Source organism: Stylophora pistillata, chromosome 4, assembly GCF_964205215.1.
Source record: "Stylophora pistillata chromosome 4, jaStyPist1.2, whole genome shotgun sequence".
In the NCBI taxonomy this organism is placed as follows: Eukaryota; Metazoa; Cnidaria; class Anthozoa; order Scleractinia; family Pocilloporidae; genus Stylophora; species Stylophora pistillata.
This window is the reverse complement of record NC_142522.1, coordinates 17,810,730-17,829,295: the sequence shown is the minus strand read 5'-3', so window position 1 is coordinate 17,829,295 and position 18,566 is coordinate 17,810,730. Positions and strand designations below refer to the sequence as shown.

The 18,566-nt window shown below is 41.1% G+C and overlaps 2 protein-coding genes and 1 long non-coding RNA gene across 5 annotated transcripts in view; all 3 read left to right on the top strand.

The window, feature by feature from the left end:
• The first annotated feature begins 9,637 nt into the window (after window positions 1–9,637).
• LOC111324407 (coiled-coil domain-containing protein 124) lies at window positions 9,638–13,768 on the top strand. Its single transcript, XM_022927956.2, has 2 exons — window positions 9,638–9,872; window positions 12,947–13,768. The coding sequence occupies exons 1-2, from the start codon at window positions 9,714–9,716 to the stop codon at window positions 13,457–13,459; spliced, it is 672 nt and encodes a 223-aa protein (XP_022783691.2). The 5' UTR covers window positions 9,638–9,713; the 3' UTR covers window positions 13,460–13,768.
• A 139-nt stretch (window positions 13,769–13,907) lies between these two features.
• LOC148732684 (uncharacterized) overlaps window positions 13,908–18,566 on the top strand; it is an 82,693-nt gene continuing 78,034 nt past the window's right edge. Inside the window, exons 1-2 of one of the 3 annotated variants that reach the window (XR_016000878.1) lie at window positions 13,908–14,411; window positions 14,609–14,726. This is a non-coding gene — a long non-coding RNA (uncharacterized LOC148732684). Of the gene's footprint in view, window positions 14,412–14,470; window positions 14,733–18,566 lie in introns of those variants that run through there. The other 2 variants (XR_016000876.1, XR_016000877.1) reach the window with 2 other exon arrangements.
• Window positions 15,941–18,566, top strand: part of LOC148732686 (uncharacterized) — a 47,979-nt gene continuing 45,353 nt past the window's right edge. Inside the window, exon 1 of the mRNA XM_088759280.1 lies at window positions 15,941–16,698. Coding sequence (XP_088615406.1) covers window positions 16,604–16,698 — 95 coding nt within the window. The 5' untranslated portion in view covers window positions 15,941–16,603. The remainder of the gene's footprint in view (window positions 16,699–18,566) is intronic.

Genomic DNA, 18,566 nt, shown 5'->3' with positions numbered 1-18,566 from the left:
TATCAACCTTTTTAAGTAGCTATTGAGAACATTGAAACTTTAGCTGCTTCTCAATTTTATACTTGTATTTAAGTGACTCTCAATTTCATTGTACAAACTTAATTTTTAATTTTAATTTTAAATTATTTAAGCTATTGCTTCACCATTTTATACCTGTATTTAAGTGACTTCGAATTTTACTGTACAAACTTAAATTTTAATATTAAATGTTAGTTATTTTAATTTCTAATCGATTAGGTTTTGACAGTATGTATTAGGTTTTTTAGATTCTTAATATTAGAGGCACGTACGTATTTTGAACGAGCTCTATGAGCTCCTTGACGCTACGTGGGTAAATAAAGTATTGATTGATTGATTGATTGATTGAACTACGGGTCACTATTATAAGCCGGCCAGATCTGTTTTTCTTTTTTTCAGAGGACATTTCGCCACCAATCAGAAATGTAAACCAGATCGATCATTTCTCAGGCGGTACTGTATGTTCTGGTAAATTTTTGTAATTGTTAAAAAAAAAAACCATGTACTTACAGGCGTATTGAAGAACAAATCGACGGCTTACTAGTACTTATCCAACGTTATTAAAGATGCACGTGCAAAGGTTTTGAAAGCCAGTGTTGCTACCTCTCTGGATCCGCCGCAATATTGAATGTTCTACCTGAGTCTATTTCAAACCTTTTTCCCTTCAAGAAATATCACAGGTCCTGTTGCAGTATGGATATCATTCATTTAATGGAGACTTTGGTTTTGGAGCATAATAATTTTCTACAGATAAGTGAAATCATTGCAAACTTGAACTTCAGAGAGTTTTCGGAAAGAAATAAACGCTTTCTTTCTCATTTATCATCAAAGCAGACCTCAGGTATTCAAAATCGGACTGACGAAGAACGCATCACTTTTTACGAGGACCTGATATTTTCTTTTCCTTCTGATTCCCAGTTAATAAAAATATACCTAGATCGTTTCGAGGAAACGAGGCTGCTATACCGGGAGGAAACGGAAAAGATGGAAGCAACGTCCTTATCCTTTGATCACACCTATAAAGTTGGAAAAAATAGTGGTTCCTATCGTGACACGGATGGCCGCTATGTTAAACAATTCGGCTTTCTTTTACTTTTGTTAAATGAGAAAACGAAATCGTAGAGTGGAGGCTGACAAAGTCCACAGGTTATTCAGAAGTGAAAGATCTGTTGCGAGACGTGAAAAATCGAAACAGGTGAAACTTAAAGTCAGTGCACGTCGACAATTGTTGTCAATCAAGAAAGCAGAAACAATATATAATGGGCGACGTCCCGGTGAAACTTTATTTATTCCACGCTATACAACGCGTGACTAATATGATACCAAAAGGAAATGAATTTTCCAAGACCTTCTGCAAAGAATTCTCCCTGGTTTTCAGACAAGATGGGGATTTGGGAGATGAACGCCAGTTAAAAACTCCAGAGCCTTCAGTTTTAGGCAAAAATCTGGACACCTTCTGCGAAAGCTGGAAAACAATCTTAGCGAGCGAGACTTTTGAATCTCTATCAAATGAAATAGTGAAGTTAATAAGGCACATCGCTACTGACTGTCTCTCTAGTATAGAGCCGGGCGCAGTAACGGCGGGAAACGAGAGAGTTCACCGAAGCTTAAACAGATCTCTGCTATGTGGGACATCTGTTGCTTGTCCTGAACTTGCAGTTGCTATATTAACAGTCCTTTTTCATTACCTGAACACGAGAAGAAAAGGAGAAAAGCATTTCAAAAACTATCGCGTGGTTCCAGATGTCCCAGTAGAAAACGACCAGGCAGCAAATGATAGAACCGCCAAGAGAAACAATAACAATTTGTTAAATGATTTAATGAACATTGATGTGACTGCCAACGCTGAAGACGCCTCATCTATGTCGTGGGACCAGCAAGCGGATGACGCAATGATTTTAATGGGGGATGATCTAAGACATCTTCTCTCTGATGCTATAGCAAAGAGAATATTACACACGACCGATCAACTTTATAGAGTGCTTGAAAAAATTACTAACACTGTCACGGACAAATCAGCCGATTTTTTTGATTTACCCTTCATGCAGATTATAACCCAAAATTCATTGACCGGTGACAATAAACAAGGAATGGAGAATTAAAATAATCAGCGCTTCAATCTTTCAAGAAACCTTGCCTCGTTTGGACTTACAGTTGATCCCGTTCCGGAGATGGTGACTGTGTTTTCACCAGTATTGTAAGGCAATTGCAAGACTCCCAGAATTCATTAACAAGAATCCTGCTCTTGCGTCGCACCTCGAAGATTTGGGTTTACAAGGAGGCTGCGAAGAGGACGATACATACATATTGAGACAACTCTTTGTAGATCAAATACAAAGTAATGAAAGTTATCAATTGATCGCAGGGGTGGACCCCTCTACACTGAACGAGGAAACGGAACTCTTTACAGAGCGTGGGACGTTTAGCTGCAATCTCGGCGACCTTGTTGTGAGAGTTTGTGGGGACCTGCTTCAAATCCCAGTGGTTGTAATAACATCATTGGCGTCTTTTCCCTATACAAGTTTTGTCCCAGATTGTTTTATAGCGACATCCCCACTATACCTTGCATTTGATGCAACGGCTTGCGGACATTACGATGCTACAATCAAACAAGGTGAGTACACTGCCTGTGCCGCTGGTAATAAATGGTGTGAGAGATTCAATTCCAAATAGAGGTGTGGTTCTAGATTAACGTTTACACTAGATGATGCAATTAAAATTTTGAGTTTACATGTGAGAGCTTGCACATACACATCACTGGGAAATGTTATTCAGGGACTAACATCAGATATTCCCCACATTTAGCTGAGGCATACTGGAACACCTGGAGTGTTTAGACCAACAATGAATAAACAACAATATTTGATGCATTATGAATTATCGTAAGTTATTATTTCTCAGTTTTTACATTTTCACCTGTTGCAGTACTGAAAATATTGCCCGATCTCCTAATGGAGAATTGGGCTGAAAGGTATGTCTCCAAGCTATCTTGTCTGCTGCAAACGATGCTGCCTCTGCCCAAGTTCTTAATTCTTTCTCCTTAACCTCCTTTTCCACAGTTATGCGCCATGTCTGCCGCGGTCGACCCCTCTACCTTTTGCCCTCCGGTACCCCTTTGAGTACCGTAAATGATGGTGAACGTGGTACAACATGGCTAACCAATGGTAGATGGGGGTAAACGTGGTAAATATGGGTTACCAAGGGTAGATAAGGGTGAACGTGGTAGAACATGGTTAATCAAGGGTAGATAGGGGTAAACTGGGTAGAACATGAGTAAATGAGGGTAGATAAGGGTAAACGTGGTAGAACATGGGTTACCTAGGGTAGATGAGGGTGTGCGGGGTAGAACACCGGTAACCAAGTCAACGTGGTAAAGGTGGCAAACGTGGTAGAACATGAGTTACCTAGGGTAGATCAGAGTAAATGTGGCAGAACATGGCTAACCAAGTGTAGATGGCGGTGAACGTGGTAGAAGATGGGTTACCTAGGGTAAATGGGGGTAAACGTGGTAGCACATGGGTTACCTAGGGTGGATGATGGTAAACATGGTAGAGCAGGGGTTACCTAGGGAAGATGAGGGTAAACGTGGTAGAACATGGGTTACCTAGGGTAGATCAGGGTGAACGTGGTAGAACACGGCTAAGAAAGGGTAGATGCGAGTAAACGGGGTAGAACATTAGGTACCTAGAGTAGATGAGAGTAAACGTGGTAGAACATGGGTTTCCTAAGGTAGATGGGGGTAAACGTGGTAGAACATGGGTTACCTAGGGTAGATGGGGGTAGACGTCGTAGAACATAGTTACCTAGGGTGGATGGGGGTAAACGTGGTAGAACATGGGTTACATAGGGTAGATAGGGGTAATAGGGGTAAACATGGTAGAACATGGGTTACCTAGGGTGTGTGTGTTGGCAATCCCTCGTAACGAGTAAGATGTCCACTTGGCAGTGATTAAATTAAATTAAATTATGTGAAGGTGTAGTCTGATCGTCCGGGTGGGTGTAGACCTGAGAGGGACTGTTGTCGGTGGTAGTGACTGACGTTTCGACAACCTGTGCGGAAGTCATCATCAGAGTCAAGTGAATGATTGTTGTCAGTAGAATGTTCTTATTCGAGTTCGTGTGAAATGATCGGTTGGTTTTGCCGTGATGCTATTGGCTGTAAGACTAAAGTGACTTAAGTCGGTCGTGATTGGTCTGTTTTGATCTGTCGGTAAAGTTAGGTCGTTCTTTTTCGGTCGTTTGTGATGTTTATGTCGTGAATGAGTCGTTTGTATGGAGCGGGTAGCTGTTGACGTCTGTTTAGGGGAGTCTGTTCTAAGTTAGTAAACCAGCTTTCCAGAGTCAGTCGTTGAAAATAGTCAGTGCTGTAGGTTAGGCATTGCGCAGAGTCCCAGTCAATGTTGTGGTTGGTAAGTCGATGGTGTCCAGTAATGTGATTGCTGACATCACATTTCCTTGTCGCCCGTCTGTGTTCAGTCAGTCTTGTTGTGAGGTTTCTGCCAGTCTCACCGATGTAGGATGTTTGGCAGTCGGAACAATTGATCTTATAAATCGTTCCCTGTCTGTTCCTCGGTTCGTCTTTGTCTTTAACGTTGGTTAGTAACTGACGTAGTGTGGTGATGGGTTTGTGGGCGACGCGAATATTGAAGGGTAGTAAGATGCGCGAGATGTTTTCAGACATGCCTTTTATGTACGGTATGGTTGCTGTAGTCGTAGGGGTTGCGGTGTCGTTTGTTTCGGTAGTGGTAGTGGGTCAGTGAGTGTTTCGTCGGATGAAGTCGTTGTTGTAGTTTTTCTTCGTAAAAACACGGTGAAGGTATTTGTTCTCGTCGGATAAGCTGTCTGTCGAGTCACATACTAGTTGTGCGCGTCGTGTTAGAGTTCTGATAGTTGTGGCTTTGTGTGATGTAGGGTTGTAGGATGACTCGTCTAGTAATCTGTCGGTGTGTGTCGGTTTCCTGTAAACTGTCGTTCGCAATGAGTTGTCGTTGTGGCTTACCAGGCAGTCTAGAAAAGGAAGTTTGCCATTTTCTTCGACTTCTCTGGTAAACTGTATGTCAGTGTTTTGTACGTTAACGTGGTTGTGGAATGCGTCAATTTCGTCGTGTGTCGAACGGCGGTGAATGTGTCGTCAACGCAACGTAACCAAAGCGGTATCGTTTGTCGGCAAGTCGAAAGGGCGCGTTCCTCGATGTTCTGCATCACAATTTCTGCTATAACAACAGAAACTGGATACCCCATGGCAGTGCCGTGTAACTGTTTGTAGTGTTTACCGTTGTACTGAAAGTAAGTAGACGTTAGGCAAATGTTTAGCAAGTCCATGATGTCGTCTTTCGGTAGCGGTAGTGGGTCGGTAGATTGTCGGATTGCAGTCTCAGTGCATTGTAATGCCAATTGAAGTGGAATACTTGTGAACAGTGATTTCACATCAAATGACACTAGTTTGTAGTCGTCAGGTATCTGAACAGTCTTGCTAGCGTTAATGAAGTCTTCAGTGGATTGTAGTTTATGTCTGGATTTGTCGGTTAGCGGTTGTAGTATTATCGTCAGGTACTTGGATAGTTGGTATGTGGGAGAGCCACAGAAAGAAACAATAGGTCGCATCGGGAAACCAGGTTTGTGTAGTTTCGGCAAACCGTAGAGTTTCGGTGGCTGTGGTACCGAGCACCTCAGTCGATAGTACGATAGTCGATAGTACGCCACAGAAACAAACTACGACAACTACACGACCAACTGAAACAATTTATACCAACTGACCTATTTGACACTGTTACGACAATTGCCGACAAACGAGCCAACAAGACGACTGAACGCGCCCGAGGTTACCTAGGGTAGATGAAGGTGAACGTGGTAGAACGTGGGTTACCTAGGGTAGATGATAGTAAACATGGTAGGACATTGGTTACCTAGTGTGGATGGGGGTAAACGGGGTAGAACAGGGGTTACCTATGATAGATGTGGCTGAACGTGGTAGAACATGTCTAGAAAAGGGTAGATGGTAGTAAACGTGGTAGAACATGGGTTACCAAAGATAGATGATGGTAAACGTAGTAGAACAGGGGTTACCTAGGATAGATGTGGGTGAACGTGGTAGAACATGACTGGAAAAGGGTAGATGGTAGTAAACGTGTTAGAACATGGGTTACCTAAGAGAGATGATGGTAAACGTAGTAGAACATGGGTTACCCAGGGTAGATGATGGTAAACGTAGTAGAACCGGGGTTACCAAGGGTAGATGAGGGTGAACGTGGTAGAACGTGGTTTACATAGGGTAGATGATGGTAAACGTGGTAGGACAGGGGTTACTTAGTGTAGATGGGGATAAATGGGGTAGAACATGGGTTACCTAGGGTAAACGTGTAGAACATGGGTTACCTAGGGTAGATGATGGTAAACCTGGTAGAACAGGGGTTAACTATGGTGGATGATGGTAAACGTGGTAGAATACGGGTTACCAAGGGTAGTCGAGGGTGAACGTGGTAGAAGATGGGTTACCTAGGGTAGATGAGGGTAAACATGCTAGAACATGGGTTACCTAGGGTAGATGATGGTAAACGTGGTAGAACCGGGGTTACCTAGGGTAGATGAGGGTGAACGTGGTAGAACGTGGGTTACCTAGGGTAGACGATGGTAAACGTGGTAGGACAGGGGTTACCTAGTGTAGATGGGGGTAAACGGGGTAGAAAATGGTTTACCTAGGATAGATGATGGTAAACGTGGTAGAACATGGGTTACCTAGGGTAGATGATGGTAAACGTGGTACCACAGGGGTTATCTAGGGTAGATGAGGGTTAACGTGGTATAACAGGGGTTACCTAGGGTAGATGAGGGTGAACGTGGAAGAACATGGGTGACCTAGGGTAGATGATGGTAAACGTGGTAGAATACGGGTTACCAAGGGTAGTCGAGGGTGAACATGGTAGAACATGGGTTACCTAGGGTAGATGATGGTAAACGTGGTAGAACAAGGGTTACCTAGGGTAGACAGGGGTAAACGTGGTAGAAGATGGGTTACCTAGGGTAGATGATGGTAAACGTGGTAGAACATGGGTTTCCTAGGGTAGATGAGGGTTAACGTGGTAGAACTTTGGTTACCTAGGGTAGATGGGGGTAAACGTGGTAAAAGAGGGGTTACCTAGGGTAGATGAGGATGAACGTGGTAGAACATGGGTTACCTAGGGTATATGATGGTAAACGCGGTAGAACAGGGGTTAGCTAGGGTAGATGGGGGTGAACGCGGTAGAACATGGGTTACCTACGGTAGATGATGGTAAACGTAGTAGAACAGGGGTTACGTAAGGTAGACTTGGGTGAACGGGGTAGAACATGACTAACAAAGGGTAGATGGTGGTAAACGTGGTGGAACATGGGTTACCTAAGGTAGATGACGGTAAACGTGGTAGAACAGGGGTTAGCTAGGGTAGATGAGGGTTAACTTGGTAGAAGATGGGTTACCCATAGTAGATTATGATAAAGGTGGTGGAACGGGGGTTATATCCATTGTATCTGATTTATCATCACGGGTTCATTACGAATTAACTTAACGGCCTGCTCTCAGTTGGCTTGTTAGTTCAATTAGTAGAGCGCTGCACTAGTATCGCAGAGGTCAGTGGTTCGAATCCCGTACAGGCCTGACTTTTTTCAGGTCTGATTTTCGCTATTGCATAAATAGCGCTCTCTACTGCGAGGATCATGCATCATACGTAGAACAGGGGTTACTTGGGTAGATGAGGGTGAACGTGGAAGAACATGGGTTACCTAGGGTAGATGAGGGTGAACGTGGAAGAACATGGGTTACCTAGGATAGGTGATGTTAAACGCGGGAGAACAGGGGTTACCTAGGGTAGATGGGGGTAAACGCGGTAGTACATGGGTTACCTAGGGTGGATGATGGTAAACGTGGTAGAACAGAGCTTTACGTAGGGTAGATGTGGGTGAACGTGGTAGAACACGGCTAACAAAGGGTAGATGGTGGTAAACGTGGTTGAACATGGGTTACCTAGGGTAGATGATGGTAAACGTGGTAGAACATTGGTTACCTGGGCTAGGTGGGGTTTAATGAGGGAGAACAAAGGTAAATGATAGAACAAGGTTACATAGACATAACGCGCAACATACATGAATGTAATAATACTTAGTATTAATGTGTATTAGTTATTGGGACATGATATGGACCTAACATGAACGGTTTACCTTGTAACGGCTGTGACTAAAGGTAGGACGTGGATGTGAGAACTGGGACGTGGGACTCGGGGACTTGGTACTCGGGGACTTGGGACTCGGGGACTTGGTACTCGGGGACTTGGTACTCGGGGACTTGGTACTCGGGGACTTGGGACTCGGGGACTTGGGACTCGGGGACTTGGGACTCGGGGACTTGGGACTCGGGGACTTGGGACTCGGGGACTTGGGACTCGGGGACTTGGGACTCGGGGACTTGGGACTCGAAGACTTGGTACTCGGGACTCGGGGACTTGGGACTTGGGACGGGAGACGCGAGGACGTGGGACGCGGGGACGTGAGACGCGGGGAGATGGGACGCGGGGAGGTGGTACGCGGGGAAGTGGGACGCGGGGACGTGGGACGCGGGGACGTGGAACCCGGAGACTAGGGATTCGGGGACCTGAGACCCGGGGACGGGGGACTCTGAGAGGCGGGACGCGGGGACTGTGGGACGCGCGGGGACACAGGGACTAAATAAACTAACTACTCCCGATTTTTGCTCTGAATTTGTAAAATATAATTTAGAGCTTGTGAAATATAATTAAGAGCTTGTCAGTGGTAGCCAATGATTTCCAGCGTCCATGGTTCGTCCGAATATGCTTTCCTGCTATTTGACAGTGAGAAATCTGGGTACAGAATAGTTTCAACGCAGGGGTCTTTTAAAACATCGTGGGCAGCCATGGAGGACTTCCCTGCATGTGAGTATCTCTTTTCTCAAATCTTCGGATTCTTCACACAAACTTTTCTCCGGTTCCCATTCACTTTCCAGGACGAGATCATTACGAGAATTATCTGTACATTCTAGGAATGAAAATGAAAGAATTATACATTTTCGGACAACGGTTTTCCTGAAGTAAACGTCAGCATCGAAATAATTTGCAAGGATAAGGCACGGATGTTGTAGGATCAACAAGAAACAACAGTTACTTACCAGGAAAGTCCTCCATGGCTGCCCACGTTGTCTAAGACCCCTCACGTTAAAACTATTCTGTGCCCAGAGTTCTCGCGGTGAAATAGGCAAAGAAACGTATCCGGCCGAACCATGGACGCTGGAAATCATCTGCCACGACTGTCAAGTTCTCCAACATACAAAATACTTTTCTCAACACCACCGAAAATTATACTTTTACAAATTCAGCGCAAAAAACAGCTCTTCTTTGTTCATCACTTCTCCGAGTCCCACACATCCCCGAGTTCCGACTTCCCCAAGTCCCCGAGTTTTACGTCCCCGAGTTCCACGTCCCCGCGTCTCGCGTCCCTGCGTCTCGCGTTCCCGCGTTCCACGTCCCCGCGTTCCACGTTCTCGCGTCCCATGTCCTTGCGTTCCACGTCCCAGTTCCCACTTCCCCGTCTACCTTTGGTCACAGACCTTTATAAGGCCTGGCTACATAGCTGGTTGCCTGAAGAAAGAAACACAACTACTGTTATCTAGCTTTCGAAAGAAGCTTCTTCTATAAGTGCATTTTCTAAGGATGCCCAAAAAATTTAAAGGAACAAATTCAAAGGCTGAGGAAGCTAGAGCTAGGAAAGATGCTGCTAGACTTGCGGAAAAAGAAAGAAAACAGAAGGAAGAAGAAGATAGATACTGGGAGGATAATGACAAACATGTAATGAGGAAACAGCAAAGGAAGGTGGGCTCGTGTTTGTAGGTAAATTACGGCAGTTGTTGTCAGTTGTTAGATTTAAAATCGAGACAAATGAACTTTCAAACTTGACTACTAATTGTGGCCTCTGGGGGAGCAGGGTTGGCGCAGTGGTGAGAGCGCTCGCCTTCCACCAATGTGTCCCGGGTTCGATTCCCGGACCCGGCGTCATAAGTGGATTGAGTTTGTTGGTTCTCTACTCTGCTCCGAGAGGTTTTTCCCTGGGCACTCCGGTTTTTCCCTCTCCTCAAAAACTATCATCATTTGAATTTATTTAATTTAGAGTTGATTTGGATTTACACACGACCACAAGCTGTTCAGCATTAAACTTTATTGTGTCTAAATAAAGGTGTTACTAATATTCATTTGGCTTGGAAGTTATTTCGAAAGTACAAGTAGACTCAAACGAAGAGGACATGGAACTGATTAATAATTTTAAGTAAGGTAAATGAATGAATTTTGAGTTGAGGAGAATATCTGAGTTAGTGCAGGCGAACTTCTTAAATGTGAGCTAAATTTTTTAGAATCGATTCTCAGTGACCGAGCTCCTTAAAGTTTGGGGTACAGATTGAAGTGCCTTACAGTTCTATTTTGCAGTTCAATATCGAAATAACAGGTTTGATACCTGTACTGGGCGACAGGACAGCCAATGACTCTTTCAAGTGCATTAGCAAAAGGGTGGTGGTAGTGTAGCAAGGATTGGTGTCATGAAAACTCAGACCTTAGACCCTGAATAAACACAAAACCCTGGGTGTCCTGAAGACTCAGACCCAGAAAACTCAGTTCCCTGGGTATTTTGAAAACTCGTGTCCCTGAATATCTCAAAAACTCAAATCCCTGAGTGTCTCAAAGACTCCGTTTCCTGAATGTTTCAAAAACTCAAATCCCCGAGGGTTCCAAATCGTGGAGTGTCACAAAAACTCAGATCATTGTATCTCAAAAACTCAATCCCTGAGTGTCTAAAAACTCAAATCCCTGAGTGTCTCAAAAACCCAGATCTCCAAGTGTCTCAAGAACTCAAATCCCTGGGTGTATCCAAAACTCAACTACCTGAGTCAGTGTCTCAAATTGCTGAGTGTCGCAAACACTCAGATCGTTGAGTGTCTCAAAAACTCAATCCCTGTGTGTCTCAAAAATCTAGATCCAATTTCAAGATTTTTTCATGGTTAACCATTTTTACATATAAATATAATGAGGAAAGGCTAATTTTGGTCTACTATGTTAAAATGAGTGATGTCACAAAAGAAAGAATCATAATCAGATTGTTTTATTGACAAAATGTGGTTAGCAGTTGAAAAAAAAAACAGTGGTGTGGAAAACAAACATAACATTGCAGAGTTAATGAGGCAGTTAATTACTTCAACAATCCATCACCTTGAGTGATTATTGTAATTATAGAAAAAACCAGGAAAGATTTATTACTCGACGTTTCGGGGTCATCGTGACTCCATTATCAAGAGACTAGTTTAAAAACATGCAAATAAGGAAAGGTACAAGAATAGCATAAATTAGACCGAACGGCTTAAATAAACACCTTGGCGCGGATGGAATCCGTTTGCACGTTCAGTGTTGGCTTACGCATGCGAATATACAACATTTCATTAACAAGGCAATCAAATTTGCCGTTACATTTCGTGATGACGTTGAATTGCTCGATCAAGCGTTCAGGCATTTCTGAACGCTTGATCGAGCAATTCAACGTCATCACGAAATGTAACGGCAAATTTGATTGCCTTGTTAATGAAATGTTGTATATTCGCATGCGTAAGCCAACACTGAACGTGCAAACGGATTCCATCCGCGCCAAGGTGTTTATTTAAGCCGTTCGGTCTAATTTATGCTATTCTTGTACCTTTCCTTATTTGCATGTTTTTAAACTAGTCTCTTGATAATGGAGTCACGATGACCTCGAAACGTCGAGTAATAAATCTTTCCTGGTTTTTTCTATGCCTTTGCTTTAGCAAATCCCTGCTGATCAAGTATTGTAATTATGGACAGACTATTTCAATGTTTGTTTAACAGTCATTTCCTTGCTAGTTAATTGTGCATTTTAGAAGAATTCCATCTTTGTATCATGACATTTTTAGGGTCGAATATTTTCATTATTATTAGTAATATTTTGAAACACAAGTATCCAGTCACTGTGTTTTGACAGGAATCACACAAGTTTATATACCTCTTCTGAATGAACCTTACCCTTTGAGAAGTTTTGCAAGTATTTCATATGATTTCATGGACATAGCCTATCAAATTTTTCAATTTCCTCCTTTCTTTATTCTAGAAAAGACCATAGTTATATAATGACTGTTCTATTTTGTGATTTAAATAATTGAGCCCAATAACATTTAAAATGGCTCCATTACATGTAAGTCAGTATAGAGGATGTGAGTATTCAAGTTACCCAGGGTTCTGAGTTTTTAGGAGATCTGAGTTTTCAAAACACTTGGGGAACTGAGGTTTTTGGGCACCTCACTCATGAGTTTTCAAGGGTCTGCATTTTCATGATACCCAGTCAGGGTTATGAAACAAAGGATTAAAAATGTAGGGGTTTGTTGGATGAATTGTTAATCTGCAATAGCTTAAGCCTCAGATTTATAGTAACAATTCACTATGTCCCCTTACTAATCAGAAACTCAGAAAATAAGCCCTGGTTCTGCATGATTTTGACTTGTTCTGGCCTTTGTGACACCCTGTTGTGCCTCTTGGTTTATGTACATACTTTTTGGTTGTTTTGATTGCTTACAGGCCTGAATTTTTTCAGGCCTTATTTTCATTACTACTCAAGTAGTGTTCATTACTGGAAAGATCACTTTGATGTTCAATTGATTGCTTAAGTTAGTTTCATTGTTATCATGCAAATTAAATTAAAGTTCAGTAGAGCAGGACAATTGTCTATCATTGATTGCATGGCTATGAAGTGAATATTTACAGATGGAAGATTAGAAATTGGCTGAAAGTCTTATTTCGACTGCTGGCATTTAAGTTGCAAAATGTGGTTCATGATTTAAGTGCTCAAATGAAGTGATTAATCTTATTTTTAAATTTGTACTCTTCCCATAAAGGATGATAAAGAACGCAAACGGCAGGAAGCAACAGAGCGCAAGGTAGCCAACCAAGAAGCCCTGAAAGCTGAGGAAAGTGAATCGTCAAAGTCAGGTCCAAGTGTTCGTCCTAAAATGACAGTTGCAGAGATTCAGGCAGAACGTGAAAGAAAAGCTGCTGCAGCTGCCTCTGCAACAGCTAAAACTAAAAAAGCAGATGAGGAAACTAGGGATGTTCTTGAAGAAAATCCTAATCAGCAGATGGCAGCACTAATGGCAGCTGAGGGATCTGTAGAAGCACGCTCTGTAGAAGATGCCATAGCGGTATTGAATGTCAGCAAAACTACTCCCACTGACCGACACCCGGAGAAGAGAATGAAAGCTGCATATAATGCATTTGAAGAGCGTGAACTGCCAAAGCTTAAAACAGAAAATCCTAACATGCGGTTATCTCAGATAAAACAATTACTCAAAAAGGAATGGATGAAATCACCAGAAAATCCCATGAACATGGTTTATGCCAAAAGGACATAGCAATTTATACACTCGGAATTTATCATTGGTAATATCACAAAGTCTGTCTGTTGTGGTCACTTAACTTTTTCAGTTGCCTAAGTGTCAAAGTAATCCTGTAGTACAACGTTGCATATTTGAGAATATAAGGTAGTGTGATAGTTAACAGAAATTGTCTTGGTTGAATAGATTATAGCATAACATTCTGTAAATGGAAATGAAATAATAATGTCGTGGCTCCTGAAACTAGAGTCGTGTCATCCAGACTTTTCAGTAATGTCTTTCTTATAAGCTCAGACTTATGGACTGTAAATAAAGTAAGTTGAGGAATCTCTATGGCTCAGAGGGTGTTTGTTTCCGACAACACCTCTAACAAAAAAAAGTCGTGTTGCCTGAAACCAGAGTCATGTCACCCAAACTTTTTAGTAATGTTGTCCTTATAGGATCAGACTTGCAGACTCTAAGTAGAAGAAGTTAAGAAATCTTTACCGCTCAAGGGGTGTTCATTACCAACAATTTCCGTGAAGACATCAACTTAACAGAAAACGATTACCGGTAGATGGTCAGAATTATAGGAAAGGGTTACCCTGCAAACTGGACGTGTTTCCGATTGTCAGCTTTCTTCGCCCCTGAAAATCAAAAACCACAGATAATTTTACATTTCGACGCTGATTTATACCTAGAAAATCATCATGATGGTAATAAAAGACTAAAAAGACTGAAAATAACTATAACACCGATAACAAAATATTTAAATGAGAAGAAAACAAGAACCGCTGGCCGTACACTGTGGTTTCGTCGCCTAATCAGGAGACACGTGACTGTGCAAAGGTGACACATTTGAACACATCTCAGCAGAAACGCGTACATCGGTGTTGACCTAGCCACAGGCTAGTGTTGATCTCGTTTGAGGAGGGTCTTCTCCACCGACTAAATGCAATCTATCAGTAGTATTTAACTTTTAGATGTCAGGGTAAGTTAGAATTTGTAAAGGAAACTTCCGTTACTCAGTTCATAGCTCGTCCTGCACGATTATGCGGTGGCAACAGGCGGGTGTGATAAACATGATCCTCAGTTGCTTTCGAAGTGTACTTTTGTGTGTTAGTAATTTGAATTATCTGAGTAATGAATATTTTTTACTCTTTTTCAATTCATGTGACCTAATTTTAGGTTTAAAGTCCCTGAAGTTATGGAAGGAAGAGATTCGATAGAATGCTTGCCGTTGGAACACTAGAGACGCAAATTGATCAGACCAGAAATCACTCTTTTCAGGATCATTGTTTTTTAAGTAAAGGTTTGCGAATTACTTTCGTTACGTTGGTGATGTTAAAGTTTCAAACCTTCTCTTATTCTAATGCACTATTCAGAACAAACTTCCTTTCTTTTAAGATAATTTGATGATTTCGCCGATTTCGGCGCATATGGTTTATTTGAGGTTGACAGTTGCATAGTCGCTATAAACCAAAAGCCCAATTCGACGTATAGCTTCGCGTAGCGATGAGACTTCTCGTAATGAGATTTGTTGTGGTTCGAACTACGCCAGTGATAGAGACGTGAAAGTCACAACGGGATAAACTTCAACACACAAAGCTTTTAAGGTGGCTAGTATCAGTTTTTATCTTTTTGATGGTTTGTAACTTTGAAAGAATGCAACAAAAAGACTGACCAAGGCCAGTTGAACACTTCTACAGGGTTGAATTATATAATCATTGGCCATCCAAAAATAGGTGTCATTTTGTCACTAGCAGTTTCCATGGCAACGCTTTCAAAGGATTATCAAGGAGCATTTTTAAGCTTATGGCTCAAATAATTTGAAAACTAGCACGGTACCCCATGATTTTTCTTAGTGATTGCTTTCGGCACTTGAAAAGGAAAATGCACAAAGATTTAAAAAAAATTTTAAGGAGAGGAATTGCAGAAAATCTAGTAAAAGGCAATTTTCACGCATCGCAAATGTCCTTCCGTAGAATTTTGTATTTTTTTTCTGACGATTCCTTTCAATGTTATTATCATATTGGAACATTAAAAAGGAGTCACTGGACTTGTTTTCATGCAATAGCTTTCGCGAGTTTAGCAATTCCCACGTGCGTTGTTGTGCATTTAAAAATCTGGATTCTATAAGATTGACATTTGCTCACGATCTGTTATAGCTACTGCTGACTATCGTGTGTGTTCGCACAAGCACCTACAATCTCATGTTTACAGACCTTTACTACTTAGAAAATATCATTCAATAGCCATCAAATACAGCCTCCTGGGTTTATCTTAAAGGACCCACTCACAACTTGTACAGCTATATTATATTATTTACCTTGAAGTTTCACAGGCTTCTTCCACTTCAGGCAGATTATACTTCACTTGAGTTCTCCTTTTTTCACCGTTGCAAGATTTCACATCGGTTGCATTTTTCGTTTAGATGTTAAGAAACCTTTATGTCTCCAAGAATCGTCTTCTTTATCTTCGTTTCTGTCTCCTGCATATGCAGTGACCATTCAACACCTCAAATACACGCTGTTAGGTAAACTTCTTACAAAAGTAGAAAAAAAGCTAAGCCTTGCACTGTCATCTTTGTTTTAAATGTTCGTCTTTTAATCTCGCGCTTCTTTCGCACATTTCTCTCGCGCGTGGTGATCTACAACACAACATGAGGCAGCATGCGCGCACATAAACAAAACGCATTGCCACAGGCACTGCCTGCTGGCGCTAGAAGGCAAAGAAAGGAACCTAAATAAACCGATGCCTGTAGATGCACTTCTTAACCTAGATGCACATGGCATAGAATCATGAAATTACACATGGGCTAAAGATAATCATGCCACTTAAAGGCCCATTTCCAACCAAGATGCCTTGCGCGCCCGGATCATTTTTCATCTATGAAAAATGTGCTATTTTCCTCGTAGTTGCGGAATCGCTCAGATCTCTTCTTCCATCTTACTAATTAGGGCCTTCAAAGTTCCATCTTGAATCATGTGCGAACAACAAACATCATAGTATCCATATCAGTAAATAGTTTTTAATTCTTACATGTATGATGGTGAGAAACGTCATTTGAAAAGTTGATGCTGCCGAAGAAGCGGTCTACAGGAAGGCTAAGTCTGCCCGGCTCGGCAAAGGTTATTCGACTTCGAGAGTCTGTATGATTTATGGAGGGCAAGGAAAACAACCATGGGTTTCAGTAATACTACAGACAGTGCTTTTGCAGAAATGTTATTGCATTGTTCCTACGATGGAACTAGAGACTCCGGGGAGATTTTTTTGAGGTGAGAATAATTATTTGACTGATTTTTACTTGAGATCCTGAGATATGTATGTAAGTGATCGCATTTGTAGAAGTGATTATTCTATAATTGAAATGCATAAAGTAAATCAGTTTTGGCCAATATTGGTTATTTGTTTATATTTTATTTAGTGTTAAAGGCAAACAATTTCCTGCAACATCAAGTAAGCTTTGTACAAGTTTTATACACAGACTCGACTTCTGATTTTTCAGTCTCAAATATTTAGCTGCAAATTTGTTTACTGTGTTCTTCACCAAATCTTTGTTTTTCTTTTTAATAGTTTTGTGAATGACTATCACAGTTCACAATTTAACAATAGCACAATTCCAAAACAAAAACAAAGGACTGCAAAGGATCTCGGATGGAAATGGGCCTTAAGCTAACTATAATAATCAAATAAATAAAATGGCTTACTTTAGTCTGGTTCCTAGCAGGAATAGGTAGCTGATGTGTAGCGATGAAAAAAGATAGCATGCAGTGATAAGACCTCTAAAAGAACTGTCTCTAACATAATGAAATCCGATCACTAAGCCTGTCGTGCAAGTGTGTACAGTTGCACAATAAGTGAATCATCAACGAGAATAAGATACGACTCACTGCTAAATATAAACAAATGAATTATTATGATATTAATTCAAAGTAACAGATCAGAGGTACATGAAGTTTTCAGACTTTGTTTGCAATTAATCTTAGACATGGTTGCAACCGGCTACACAGTGACACTGATATTAATAGACAGTAACAAAGGACAGAAAATCGTACAATTTCATTGCAAGAAGTCCTCAGGTTTGCTTTTGCAATGAGTTAACCTAAATTTTGAAAATAATAGCCTTTGCTTACTGTTTTTTTTAAAAATCGAACTTTTCACTGTAAAATCTGCCATTTTGAACATGGGTCAAGCTCTACGAAAGCACTCTGGGTATTGCCTGTTTCATGCGGTGAGTGAGACAGTAGTTTGGTCACTTGCTTTGCTTCCTTTTCTGATGGAACTCTCTGAAGTTTTAAAACCAATTATTTCTTCATATATTTTTTAGCTCATTAAAAAAACTTTGATGGGCTTATGTTGGTATAATCACTCAGACTCTACTAAATACTAAATACTAAATACTAGTGACTAAATACAGGAATACTTCCAACCTGTAATTGGATGATGACAATAGTAAAAGTTGATAAGTTGTATCTCAACTCCTTGTTGGTAAGTATTGTTTAACCATGTGTCTCAAAGCAGAACAATGAAATATCAATGCAAGTGAAAACACAGATGTGTCAAACAAGAAATGGCTACTTTCACATTGAAGGGAAGTCAGGGTTATTCAATGATATTTCGGCAAATAATAATAATAATAAAATATTTATATAGCGCCTATCCTTTTCAGTGCTAAGTGCTTTACAGTGCTTTAAAAAGGACTAAAATTGTATACCTATACATATAAACATAATAACAAAAGTACAAAATGGAGAACCTAGGATAGTTCATAAACTTGCTTAAAAAGAAGGGTCTTCAATCTAGATTTGAACTTGTTTACATCGTCGATTGATCTAATGTCCATAGGTAAATCATTCCAAAGTATAGGGGCAATAACTGAGAAAGCCCTTAAACCATATGTCTTTAAGTTATAGGGTTTGATAATAAGATGCCACTTGTCTGAAGATGAGTGAAGATACCTCTTAGGTTCATAAACGTGAATTAGGTCAACTAAATAATCAGGAGCTAAATTGTTGAGTATCTTAAAACAAATAAGATTAATCTTAAAAGATTATTCTTTGCTCCACCGGCAGCCAGTGCAGCTCCTTTAGAGTATTGCTTATTTGATCAAACTTACTTAAGCAAGCAATCACACATGCTGCAG

Excerpts from the sequence above, each read along its gene's own strand:
- LOC111324407 (XM_022927956.2), top strand. The coding sequence starts at position 9,714 with ATGCCCAAAAAATTTAAAGGAACAAATTCAAAGGCTGAGGAAGCTAGA. Across the intron at positions 9,873-12,946 it reads TGAGGAAACAGCAAAGGAAG|GATGATAAAGAACGCAAACG; the intron begins GTGGGCTCGTGT and ends CTTCCCATAAAG.